The 13998-nt window shown below is 45.6% G+C and overlaps 1 protein-coding gene across 1 annotated transcript in view; it reads right to left on the bottom strand.

Moving 5' to 3' along the window:
* LOC111873614 (synaptic vesicle membrane protein VAT-1 homolog-like) overlaps positions 1-13998 on the bottom strand; it is a 62956-nt gene that overhangs the window by 14833 nt on the left and 34125 nt on the right. The window contains exons 2-4 of the mRNA XM_023868482.2: positions 13604-13733; positions 10797-11012; positions 693-835 (exon numbers count right to left, since the gene is read on the bottom strand). Of these exons, the coding sequence (XP_023724250.1) occupies positions 693-835; positions 10797-11012; positions 13604-13733 (489 nt within the window). The remainder of the gene's footprint in view (positions 1-692; positions 836-10796; positions 11013-13603; positions 13734-13998) is intronic.

Genomic DNA, 13998 nt, shown 5'->3' with positions numbered 1-13998 from the left:
AACAAGAACTAGCCGCTGCAGCACTTCAAACACAGGGCGAATAACCCTAACAATTTTAAAATTTTAAAATTTGGACAAGAATTTAAAGGTTTAAAATTAGAACTAAAGATTTTATTATGGTGCTATTACAATAAACTCAAAATTAACGTGTGTGAAGTAATCTACGGGTGGACAGCTATCAACGAAGTAGAAGTTGATAATGACAGGGAGAGTGTTTTAGATGTTAAATTTTGAACTGGGTGCAGTGTGACAGCGACGTGAGTGTTATACACCTGATGATGGCCGTCTGAGGCCGAAACATGTAGTGTAGGGAGCAAGATCAAAGACACAAAATATATTGTTTGCACTTGAGACGGAGTTTAAATCTAAAAATGTTGCAGACGGGTGTAACCGTATAGAAACAACATAACTTTCCCGTTTCCCCTCTCATTCTTCCTCTGCAGACCCACACAATTAATGTACGACCACTCTCAACAGGTCTGAAGCAATTCGCATTAAAGCGAGCGCTGTTAACTGAAATCACTCTACTTATAAATTAGTTGATCTCATTAAAACGAAATCACACTTTTCGAACTGACGCATAAGGAGGTGTGTGTACCTACATGCCTCTCGTAGTTTCGATGACCAGTTCCTACCGCAGGTCGGGGATGCAGCGCAGAGTCCCCGGTTCACAGACCGACTGATGTACTTACTTGCGTACTTCACTGGCGTAATCGCTACCCCGCTCCAACAAGTGGTCAATGGACGCCTTCAGAGCCTCGTGCTTGCTCTTGGAGGCGACGCCGAACACCGTGACGTCAGAGACAGTCTTGCTTAGCTGGGCCACTGCTTGACCCTACAACCAGTTCCAAAACAACGTTATCTTTACAGCACGTGGTTTCAGATAAACCGAGGAGTTCTGTATTCTGTGGTGTAAGGCCGCGTAGTCCGGCGAAAGTCAACCGATGTGTCGGAGGAATATGTAGCCTCCATCTTCAGGGTCGAAAAGGCAAGAACGGAACAGTGTGAAACTGGCAAGCAAACAGAACTGCTTGCTGCCTACATCATGCTAGTTTCTTCAAGGTCGAAGAGTAAGACAAGTAAAAAACCAGCATGAAGATTGAGGCGATATGTTCCTCCGAAACATCGGTTGACTTTCACCGGACTACACGCGTTACTTCCCAGAAGATAAATTCTCCATAAGGAGCGCTGTGAGAACCTCACATCGTACATACAGGCTTGGGTTTGAAATAGAGTAAGTGGGCGGAAAATGAGAAATGCTATCAAAATTAGGGTTAGAACTCCACAAGAGACAATAAATCTAGGGAGACGTAGGTACAGATGAGAGGATAATATTAAAAATGAAGTGGAACAGGGCATGAACTGCATATACTGGCTCTGTGAACAAAGAAATTATCTTCGGCTTCCATAAAGGCGAGGAACTTCCTGTCCAACTCTCAGCTCTTCAGTAAGCGCCCTGTGTTGCTGCTAGAGTGCACGACCTCAGTATAGATACCGAGTTATCGGGTCACTGAAATTCACTCTCTCAAATAACAAAAACACAATTACTGACGGCATAGTACAGTCAGCGACCGCCTCTGTGGTCTAGTGGTCAGAGTTCCTGGCTACAGATCCAGAGGTCCGGGTTCGATTCCCGACGCTACCAGATTTTCTGATAAGTAGTGGGTCTGGAACGGTGTCCACTCAGCCTCACGAGAATAATTGAGGAGCTATTTAAAGGAAATAGCGGCTCCGGTCTAGAAAACCGAGATTAACGGCCGTGGGGATTCGTTGCGCTGACCACGTCACACCCTCTGTCCGCTAAAGTTGGTACTAACTTCGCCGACAAACGGCGGTCGCTCGGTCGGTACAGTTCGCTTGCGGACTACAGGCCACGAAGTTTGTTTGTTTTTTTGTTGCCCTGGTTAACGCTTTAACTCGAAAAGCAGTCTTGGAGGTGCAAATTCTTGCCCTGCTCGTCGACTGTTCGTGTGCCATGTTGTCAATTTTACTAGTGTTACTTCTATGACAAAGTACGAACTTAAAAAGGGCCAAGTTTTAACAAAATTCGACTACAATCGAAACTAATTCAAACCAAGGTTTTCAACAATTAACTATAAAAATTAACACAGCGCAGCAATTACCCAGAAGTACATAACTGATAATGAAATTGTAAGGTCGAAAAATGTCGCAGAAGTAACAAAGTGACAACATGGCACATCAAGGGCCTACGAGCACGACAAGATGTCACACTTTCAACCTGCAAATTAGATACATAATGTGACGTTTACTTCAAGCCTTTGTTTTCTTCCTTTCAGCCATTGTGCGTTATCTCGAGCGGTTTGGATGAAGTTATAATCGATATAAGGTAATCGATACTGCGATGCGGGCGAGGAGAAAGACTGAACAACAAACACCGTGTCTCAAGTGGCTGTTACTCTTGAGGGATCAAAGCCCACGCCAAGAAGGTATCTTATTAAACCAAAGTCATGTTTCTTTGTTCCTGTTATGTGAAGTATCGCTTTCCGTTCGCTGTTTGCCTCCAAACTTATAAGCTGATTCACGTCATATCTCATTACACGCTTAGCCTTTCCTGAACTACACGTATGTTCTTGGGAGCGAATAAATGTGTTATGCTTTAATGTTAAAAAGATACTCTGCACTTTTACCACACAGTGCATATATGAGCTTCGCGTGAATCACAGAATAAACAGCAATTATTTCCCTAAACAGAATGAAACTGTTGGGCTCCATAATGGAGGCGTGATATGTTTTATACTGGGTAAGAATTCAGTTTTTAAACCCTAAGTTTTGCTTAAATTCTCGTTTAAAATGGCTGAACTGTACGAGTATACCAGACCACGTTACATAAAACAGAGACTGGAGAAGAACAAGTAATTCCGTCGCACAACTTTCTTTAGAGATTTCTTCGAGATTTCATTTCGTATTCTCACGAACTTGGATTTTAAGCCATTTTAGAGCCAAGTGGTTACTATATGTACCACCTGCTTTAACACAAACTTTCAATCTGCCCACACAGCGTATTTGTGCGTATCACATGGTTCTCACGATACGTGTAAACAGTGGCTGTTTCCCTAAACAGCATTAACCAGTTGGGCTTTATAGCGGTGACGTAATGTTTCCTGTGAGGTACGACCTGAATCTTTATATAATACTTGAGGGAAATTCAGTCTTTAGAGTAGTCTCAGATTTGAGACAGTTATATATGGTCTCGAATACCAACGGACCCGGACCCGAAAAAGACTGCGCCGGCAAGGATCAGCAGCATATACAAAAGACAGACCCGTCCTCTCGTCAGAGAGGGCGCCCACAAAAAAAAAATAAAGAACAAGACTGTAACTGTCAGGCAGTAATAAAGATCTGGCCGCAAGCCCCATATGGGTGCTTTATACCAAGACAGACTGGCCGACTGACCGTCGGTCGTAAAATGAGACTGAGACTCGGTCTCTAACAGTAAAGGGGGAGTTAAGTAGCAGACCGAGTGTTTTGTATGGTTCCTGTATATAGTTAACTGTTATAGTTGCAGTATTGACTAATTTACCGACCTCAGAATATCAGAAACTCTGTTCATACGAGATCTAATCTCAGGTTGGAATACGGGGACAGCATACAACGTCCTGACGCCTAAGCTGTTATGCAACTCATCGTCACTGCCATCCTAGCGGGATGTACCCCTGCGGCAGTCGGCGAAGGTCCGAAATGGACTCTAACCGTCCAAACCATGGCGGAGACCAGGAGGAATCTTCACCATCTTCTGGAAGGAAAGCAGCTGTGCTACACGGCTTGAAGCCAATCCTCAAAGAGAGCCCCGCTAGGGGAGGAACAGCCAAGACAACCATTACTGCACCTCCATGCAGTGAGGAAGGCCGTGAGCGGAGAAGATGAAAGCGGAAAGCTTCAGGCGATGCCAGGAACATCCACTACGGCAGTAGAGGACCCTCAGTTGCGGTGAAAGATGAAGTTCCCACCCGTAACTCCGGGTTTCATTAAAGTAAAGGTCAATTCGTTCTTGTGCTTAATTAATTTAGCTTCATGCCATGATGACGTATATATCTCCGCCATTAAAGAGCTCGACACTAGATGGAGGTGAGTGATCAGCTTCACGCCCCGAGCACTCGATTCGCTGGGAAAGAGCCCTTTGGACCCATTGGACTGTGTGGGTCCCAGAGCCGGTCTGAAAGCTGTAGAGAAGAGAAAATCTCTTGCCTCTGCCGAGAACTAAACGCCGGACGTTCAGCCTCTCGCTGTATCGACTGAGCTATCCTGAATTCGGACTCAACTGGCCTGTACAATGTAAGCGGTCAAAAGCTGTACAAACTTCGTATCACATACATTGTACAGGGCAGCTGAGTCACACCGACACACTTCCCGGCTAATCTCGACCGGAGTTCCGCAAGAAATGAAGAGGTTCCAGATGAACGAACACAGAAAATGAGGCTGAATGAAAGTTAAACACATTAGTGTCACTGCGACCATGTGTTCCGTGCGAGGGAATAATGATTATCACTTCTGTACCATGGATCAGTGCATTTGTAGCCGGGAAGTGTTCATTCTTAAAGGGCACTGGCTCTGTCATATCAACTGCTCTTGTAACAGGGATATGTACATTCTGTTATGTACTTGTACTGAGCCTTCTTGCTCATTCTGAACTGACGGTATCTGTGAATTAAACATCACGTTTTCCTGTACATTCTGAAAGGACAATGTTTACAGCAATTTTCGTGTTTCTCTTTTCAACGTTTCAGCAAGTTTCCCTCTCTGCTCACTCTTTAGAGCCCTGTGGTTACTATATGTACCGCCTACTTTACCACACCAAAACTCTGTATTCTGCCCTCAGAGTGTATTTGTGTGTTCCTTACGGTTCTCACAGCAAACAGTTACTGTGTCCCTAAACAGCAGTAACCGGTTGGGCTTTGTAGTGGTGACGTAATGTTTTCTGTGAGGTACGGACTGAACATACTAAAACTCTGCATTCTGCCCACAGAGTGTATCTGTGTGTTCCATATGGTTCTCACAGCAAACAGCGACTGTTCCCCTAAACAGCAGTAACCGGTTGGGCTCTGTAGTGGTGACGTAATGTTTTCTGTGAGGTATGGACTGAACATAGTAAAACTCTGCATTCTGCCCACAGAGTGTATCTGTGTGTTCCATATGGTTCTCACAGCAAACAGCGACTGTTTCCCTAAACAGCAGTAACCTGCTGGGCTCTGTAGAAGAGACGTATTATGTTTTCTGTGAGGCAAGGTAAAGTTGTCCCTGTGCTTAATTAAGCACGACGCCATGAAGACGTATGGGGGAGTGGATGTATAGATCCACATTTTCTTGACCTCGGCACTAGTTGAGATGAGTGGTCAGCTTCACGCCCCTGTCGCTTTACCCCCATGGAAAGAGCCCCATTGAATAGGAGCTTGGGTGGACCCCAGAGCAGGTCTAGACGACGTTGAGAAGTGAAAATTCTTGCCCCCCACCGGGACTCTTTAAGTCCCACCCCTTGGTCTTCCAGCCCGTAGCCAGTCGCTATACCGACTGCACTATCTCGGGAGATACGAAGTTAATTTTTATACATTTTTTAGAAGAAACAGTTCCTCAACTTTAAGAGCTGAGTTGGAAGGCTCCCGTGGGGCTCGGAACCAGAAATCACTATGCTGGCGAGGACCAACAGCAATTTACTGGACTGGACAGCCTTTATAGGGTTACCTGCCTCTCTCTATGCAGCGTACAGCTAAGTTTACAGCTCCTTTGCTTATAGTTTACCCGATATAGCCACACTGGTGCTAGGAGAATATAAAAATAAACATCATTTACGCCTTGATGTCACTATGTGGGGCATTGTGGGTCAACAAGTGTAACAGAACGCACGGAATTGATGAACCGGCCACGCATGCGCCCTCCATGCGAAACTGAGCCACCTGTTGCTGCAGTCGACATCTGCCAAATGCACACACACTGCAAAAGTAAATGAACCATAGAGTTTTCCGCTTACTTGCCAACAATGCACCGCTAATTTCATGAATTTAATTCAATATTAATGCAACTGCTTTGGATTTGAGATCCAAAAAGAGGCGATTGTGAAGAATTTAGTCTTTTGGATTATAATATTGGGTAGTAAGCCCTAAACCCTAGGTACACCATTACCCTAAATTAAGCCACTACCCTAAAGTAAGCCTTTGCCCTGAAGCACGCCACGACCTCTTCTCCAGTCTTCCGAACTCACAGTACACTAACGTCCATTCTACCCACTGAACGTTCAATAACCTCTAAAACTCAATACCAGCTGATGAATACACCAAATCATTGTTTCATTTCATGTAGTCCTACTACTTCAACTCTTACGTCCCTACTTGCATGAGAACTTTCCGCGGAATTTAAGGAGTGCTTTAGAAGCTGTGAAAATATCCCGCGTGCTTCCACATTCCTTAAACTGGCCGAAATAATACTCCGCCATCTTTCATCTCAGGAACTACTGAACAACATATATATCTCAGAAACTACTAAGCAACACATCTATCGCGGAAACTATGCAACACACCATTTATCTCAAAAACTACTGAACAACGCATCTTTTATCTCAGAAACTACCAAGCGACACACCATTTATTTCAAAAGCTACGGAACAACGCATATTTTATCTCAGAAACTACCAAGCGACACACCATTTATTTTAAAAGCTACTTAACAACGCATCTTTTATCTCAGAAACTACCAAGCGACACACCATTTATTTCAAAAGCTACTGAATGACGCATCTTTTATCTCAGAAACTACCAAGCGACAAACCATTTATTTCACAAGCTACGGAACAACGCATCTTTTATTTCAGAAACTACTGAACAACACATCTTTTATCTCAGAAACTACTGAACCACATATAATATAAGATTCTGAATTTCCTAGGAGGTGAATGGATACGTCATTCTTTCGGTCGGCCGTCGAGACAGCTAGATTCATTCTAATATGGTACAGCAAAATTTCCCCAGGGGAAGAGCAGCCGGACCATGAAGCTGATCACTCATCTGTATCTAATGCCGAGGTTTAAAATATTTGCCGCTATTAATGTCTCTGTAACTACAGCAAGTGGCCACAAAACGCTCGGACCACTGAGTGAGAATGCCAATGCAAACTGGTACCTCATTACAGGTGGTCATGACCTGTAATGTCTGGAAGCGTACAATAACCCCTCAGTTCTACTTCACACTAGGCTTCTGGGTGAGAGATCGAGGAATCGTTATTCGACTTCTGGTATGGGAAAGTGGCGTCCAGGCCAGCTTTTGGGCCCACCCAGTCTCCTACCCAAAGCGTACCGACGGATATTTCATCGCGGGTAGAGAAACCGGGACGGGAAACTGAGAGTTACTTCCATCTGAAACTGGGGTTAATAACGCGTGGAGCTGTACCTCGGTTCCTCCAACTGTCTTCATCATCTGGTGCTTAACAATCTACTCCGTGAGCAGATTATTTCCAGTTCTTAAATATGTAACGCCGTTTCGACCATTCGTTTTTAACACGAAGAATTTTACAGATAGTGAGGCACATGATCTAGAGGACATTTGATAGAACTCGAAGAATTTTTCTAGGGAACATCTTCGATTGTGCGTCAAGTATACACAGTTTTCAATCCTGTACTCCTTCACGAATTAAGGGATAAAGCCACCATGTTGTTAGCCTTTTTTTGTCTTAGGCGTAATATAAAGTTGAAGAATATTATCTTCTGGGATATATTTTTTGTTGCTAGTGGGGTGGGACTAAGTCCCTTGTACTGCGGCCACTTCTGGCCTATTGTACCAGCCCCAGATGATAGGTGAGGGTGATTGTGGAGCTATTGGTGGAATGAAGATTGGCAGGGAAAACCGAAGTACTCGGAGAAAACCTGCCCCAGCGCCACTTTGTCCACCACAAATCCCACTTGACCAGACCCGGGATCGAATTCGGGCCGCCACGGTGGGAAGCCAGCGACTAACCGCTTGGGCTTTGGCGCGGCCGGCTTCTGAGATATAAAGCCGTGTAGTCGGTTGAAAGTCGCCGAAGATTTCGGAAGAAAATATCGCCTCCATCTTCAGGGTCTAAGAATAAGCCGAGCAAGAAACCAACGTAAAAACAGGTGCAAGGAAGTGTTTTACTTTTTTTTTGGCTTAAATTTCGACGCTGAAGATGGAGGCGATATATTCCTCCGAAATATCTGTTGTCTTTTGACGGACTATACCGCGTTATAGCCCAGAGGATGGTACGCTCCATAACCACCGCTGTGAGAACCTCAAATCCTGTAATGATAAATTTCATGAAAGAAATGCATTTTTGTGACCTGCGGGAAATGAACCGCGTACGGGGATCCAAAATTCGTCTGTGTGGGCACCACATCACTTCGCTTCACGTCCGTCCGTCCTTCCTTTCTACGCTTGCACACGGAAGACAAAATAATGCTTGTGTGGCCTTAGCGTTGGACTAAAATATTTTTCTGAGCATCCGGCAGAGTGACGACCGCAACTGATCATTCATCCGCGCCCAAAAATAGTTCCGACGCTAAGAACGTGTGCTGCTACACATCTTCGGGGTGCGGTGCTTACATTAACACGTCTCCCGCCTCATTTCCTTCCGATAGTAACGTTCTGGCTGGCGCCTAGCCACATTCCGGTCGCCAATACCACGCGAGAACTGCAAGTCCTTGTATCAGGGCGGCAGTTCGCATAGCGACCGGCTACGGGCTGGATGACGGAGGGGTCAAGAATTTTCTCTTCTCCACGTCGTCCAGACGTCCGTCCAACCTCCTATCCGGAGGGTAAAGCGGCTGGGGGTGAAGCTGACCTATCACCTCCAACTAGTGCCGAGGTCAAGAAAAACGTGGATCTATATATCCACTCCCCCATACGCCTTCAGGGCGTAGTGTTTAATTAGTTAAGCACAGGGACAACTTTACCTTCTGTACCTTTACCCAGTTTTGCACTTTGGGGCTACTTGAAACTCGTATCGTACTTTCTAGACTTGTTAAGTCACAGGAAGTGACGACCAGCACTTTTACAGCGGAAGTTGGTGCTTTACAATCTGTTTCACACGGAATTCTTTGTTAAGTACTGGAAACATATTCATCACATGTCTCTACCAACTAAATAAACAACTCCACATGTTTTAGGGTCTCTCTTAAGCAGTAAAGAGTTACTTGGCTGGACAAGAAATTCCCTGCATTCGTCAGGGTTTCTTGACGTGGACCCTATCATGACTCAGCTAATTAAAAGCTTCCAACTTCGTACCTCATTCTCCTAAGATAAATTTTAATATTATCCTCTCATCTATGTACAAGTCTTCCAACTGTTGTCTTTATCTGAAGGTTCGAAACCAAGTTTGTATACGTGTTTCTTATTTAACCATATGCGTGCTACATGTCCCGGCGGTACTCACTGAACAGGACAACGAGTGGGCCTGACATCTAGTCCGTAAGTGCTGATAATCAGACAGGTGCCTGTATCCGCGGGGACTCAAACCACCAATCGTCCAATCATAGTCAATTTACTGGCTGAACTATGCCTGACTCGTGAAACAAGAGAATAACAAGTTCCGGTTCTTCTGGTAGAAAGGTACCACAGTTTCGGAGGAGCCCGCTTCTTCAGTCTTCAGGGTACCCTGAAGAGAGTACTTTTCATATTGTCAGGTATTTTGGGTGTGACCATTGACGAGGTATGGATTGGATATTGGATTTACTGACACAACTCGGAACTACAGGTAATTACAGGGCCATCGCTGATCTCCACACTTTACAAATCACAAGCACACGCCAAGTCCTCTCCAGGCAGCAGTGACTTCAACAGCCGTTTCCTGGTAACGGATGTTAACAGTGGAGATTCTTCAGCTTCCCGCACCCAGATCCTTCATGTCCAACGAATATCCCGCAATTCCGCTGAGCAGAGCAGAAGCTTACTGCCGGCAATTAGCAGAAACGCATGTTCCTTCTCGCGATCGTTGCATAGCAACGGTACTAAACGCTACAATATTAACGCCCGTGAGAATATAAAATCTCACAAAAGAAAGAGAAATTAATTAAAATCAATTATTTTTGTGTACTGCGCTGTAGATTGACAATATTTCTGCTTTTGTTGATTCAGATATGATTTAATTTTGCATTTGTAAAAGTCAATGCAGAACTCCACTAATGAGTCTAATCAGATGCTTACTATTTCATTATTACGCAAGTCTCGCTGACAAAATTTCATACGCCACAGACTGAATGATAAACTTATTAGTATTGTCTGTATTAACGGCTGTCTGTGCTTAACAACTGCGCACACGTTATGAAGGCGTAAAGGAGGCTGGAGTTACAGACTTACTTACTTACTCATGGAGCTGAGCCCTTCTGGAGGAGCCGCCAATTCTGCAGCTACTCAAGAATTTCCCAGCATTTTATGGAACCCGAAGGTTCATCATCGTGTTCACAAGAGCCCTCCGCCGGTCCCTATCCTGAGCCAGATCTATTCAATCCACATCATGCCATCCTATCTCTCTAATATTGTCCACCCACCTATCCAAGGAATCAGTCCAGGTCCGAGGCTTTGTGTTCATTGTCGTAACATAATTTTTTTTACGGTGAGGAGTTGTTAGCCCCACGCCCAACCCCCAAGCTGGAGGACCACCCCTTGTCGGCTGTGCGCGACTGCTTATTCAATATATTCACAGCTTCCCTCCAAAACTGGAGGTCGTCTCCTCCATCCGCTACCTGAGGACGCGCCATGCCGTGGTGACAGACTACATTATAAATTTTACGCTACTCCTAAAATGAATGCCTTCTCTGGAAAACACCAAGTGGTACTTACGACGCCGCCGCCTGCAGAGTGGACGAGGACGCTCTTGCCCGGCGCCAGGCCGCCCAGCTCGAAGAGCAGGATATAGGCGACCAGGTAGTTCATGGCAATTGCCGCCGCGTCCAGGTAGCTCAGGTCGGCAGGAATGGGGTACACATACCGCGAGGGCACTGCCAGCAGCTCGGCCCAGGCGCGGTACTCCGGCAGCGCCACCACGCGGTCCCCCACCTGGAACAGACGCCCACACCAAGACCATAGAGCTCGGGGCATGGACAGAGGGACTGCATGGGGTTCGTGTAAGAGAAGGAACAACATTCCCCCTTCTTCCTTTTGGTTTCCCTTCTTCTCAAATTTCATTCCTTCTCTTGGTTTTATTAAGGTTCTTGGGGTGGGGTAAGACTGAGTTAGTTCGGTACGTCGGCCACTGACAGGCCTATTGTACCTGCACCGGTGGAATGAGAATTGGTAGAGGAAACCCAAGTATTCGGAGACAACCTGTCCCAGTGTCACTTTGCCAACCACAAATCCCACATTACCTGACATGGGCTTGAACCCGGGCTGCCGCGGTGGGAAGCTGGCGACTAACCGCCTGAGGTCTTCATTCCCTTTCTTCTGCATCTATATAATCCTCTTCTCCTCCAAAATATCTTCCTTCATCCTCTTGTAATTCTTCTCCTTAACCAACGTATTATTATCTCTCTCCTCCTCTTACTTGTCTTCTCTTCCTCTTACTGTTTTTATTCTTCAGCTCATCTTCGGACTTATATTTCTCATTATCCTCCTCTTCCTTACATATCATCCTCTCTTTCTCCTTTTCTTTATGTCTCTGCTTCCTCTCCTCATCCTACTTGTACTTATTCCTTTTCTATTTCTACTCGTAATTCTAGTTATATTTATTTTCGTCTTTCTACTTCTTATTCCTATCGCCCTTCTTCTACCCGCATTTCCTTTTGACAATTTTCTCCTGCCCCTCCGGTTCCCTGACCTCCAAAACTGTTTGCCCCCTGGACCTCCCATAACTAGACCAGGGGTCGGGGGGATAGGCCACACACAGAGCGCCCTGGGTCTCCCATAACTAGACCAGGAGCAGAGGGGTAGAACACGCATAGAACGCCCTGGGTCTCCCATAACAAGACCAGGAGCAGAGGGGTAGAACACGCAGCACAGAGCGCCCTGGGTCTCCCATAACTAGACCAGTGGTCGGGGGGATAAGCCACGCACAGAGCGCTCATGTGCGTGGGTCACTGCTTCTTCGGTCCCTGGAGCAACATAATACAAGAGAGTGACAGAGTGCGTGCGTGTGTGACAGAGACGGAGTCATCTCTTAATTAGCACGAACAGAAGCAGACTTCGCTGCAGCGACCTCTTGATTGGCATCTGCGCGGGAAGCGGCAGGTTCTTCACACCGTCAAGCTCTACAGCCGGATCTGAAGTGGAGTCAAGTCCAGGATGAAGGTGATTCGTTCGAATTACTCAACACTTCACGCCATTGTCCCGTAGTCACACATTCCAGTCACTGACGCCTCGATCAGAATGAAAGTACTTCACACTCTTAAACAACTTAACTGTGTCATGATCCCCTGACGCATGCACTACAATAACAATCCTGCTGGGAATTACCACTTAATTTCTGTGGCGTGCGTAACGTCGTATATTTGTTGTTTGCCGAATGATGTGACAGAACGGCCTTGGTTGAAACTAATGACAGGTCCTCTTAAATAAATTCAAATGAATTTACGAGTTGAAGTGAAGCATGGCAGAGATGAGCCAGATGTGATGTTCACAGACACAGGAAGAGACATACCGCGCATCGCGTGGTCACAATTTGCGACACGAAATCACACCAACGATGGGAGTGAAGTAGTTGAGATGTACATAAGCTATGTACGTAATGTCTATTCCAAAAATATCGACTATATCCAGTAATATGATGGATAGTTCCGAATTCCTAACTCTATAAAGAATTTTATAATATTACAGAAAATCCTGCTTACGACGGAAGGATTACATAAATTGAAAAATCCAGTAAACTCACTGGGAATCAAACCAGCGGCCTTCCGATTTCTAACATAGAGCCTCAATCAACTACGCTACCGCGTGTTCTTATTTAGTTAACACTTGACTGAAGTTACCTAAATATAAAAGGCAAAGTTGCCACTGTGTTTAATTAATCACTACGCCATGAAGGCATACGGGGGAGTGGAGGTATAGCTGTATAGATGGAGGTCAGTGGTGAGCTTCACCCCCCCGGAACCCATTGGATAGGGGACAGGGTAGGCTCCAAAGCCTGTCTGGGCGTTCTGGAGAAGAAATCTTACCAATGTCGTGGAAGCTTCCTGCTGAATCTCATATTTATGCAAAATAATACGAGGGACAATGCAATTATCACACAGTATGGTGTGTATTCTGCTGCAGTACCCTTCCACCCCTACTCAGACACACCCCTATTAAACACGAGTTGGGATGGTGGGTATACTGACGGGCTACAGTCTAGACAGCTGGAGTTCGATTCCTGACAAGAGCAGGGACTTTTCTCCACAGTGTCCAGACCGGCTGTGGCCCATCCAGCTTCGTAACCACTGAGTGCCGTGGACTGTTTCCCCAGGGTAAAATGGCTGAGGCGTGAAGCCCACCACTCACCTCCATCTAGTGCCGAGGTCCCCCCCATGTCTTTGTGGCGTGATGCTTAATTAATTAAGCATAGGGGCTACTTTACTTTACCTTTACCCCTATAAAGGGACATTTAAGGGCGAAACGGCCGGTGGACTTTTTATAGAAATTTCATTGTATGCAGTTTTCCCCACGTGCGAATGACTCACCTTGAAGTCCGTGACACCTTCCCCGATATCGTCCACCTCACCGGCACACTCAAACCCCAAGATGAACGGTGTCTTCGGAGGGGAATCAATAGCACCTTGACGGACCATCAAGTCCTGAAAGTTGAGCCCACTGCAACCAGAGACACACATATAATCTGTCAGTTGCCTAACCAGTATAAGGTAACCGCAGTGAGAAAGGAAACAAACAAAACCCGACTTACAAAGCTCAGTGGTCACTATGTGTACCACCCGCTTTAACATACTGAATCTCTGAATTCTGTCCACAAAGTTTATCCATCTTAATATTATACTACCACCATCTGCTTCGTTTTCGAAGAGGCCACTAGGGACTGAGATTTCAATTATTCAATCAACACTGCTTCTGTAAGTTTACC

The sequence above is a fragment of the Cryptotermes secundus genome, unplaced genomic scaffold (assembly GCF_002891405.2).
Source record: "Cryptotermes secundus unplaced genomic scaffold, Csec_1.0 scaffold644, whole genome shotgun sequence".
NCBI classification, from domain to species: Eukaryota; Metazoa; Arthropoda; class Insecta; order Blattodea; family Kalotermitidae; genus Cryptotermes; species Cryptotermes secundus.
This window is presented reverse-complemented; position numbering and strand designations above follow the sequence as displayed.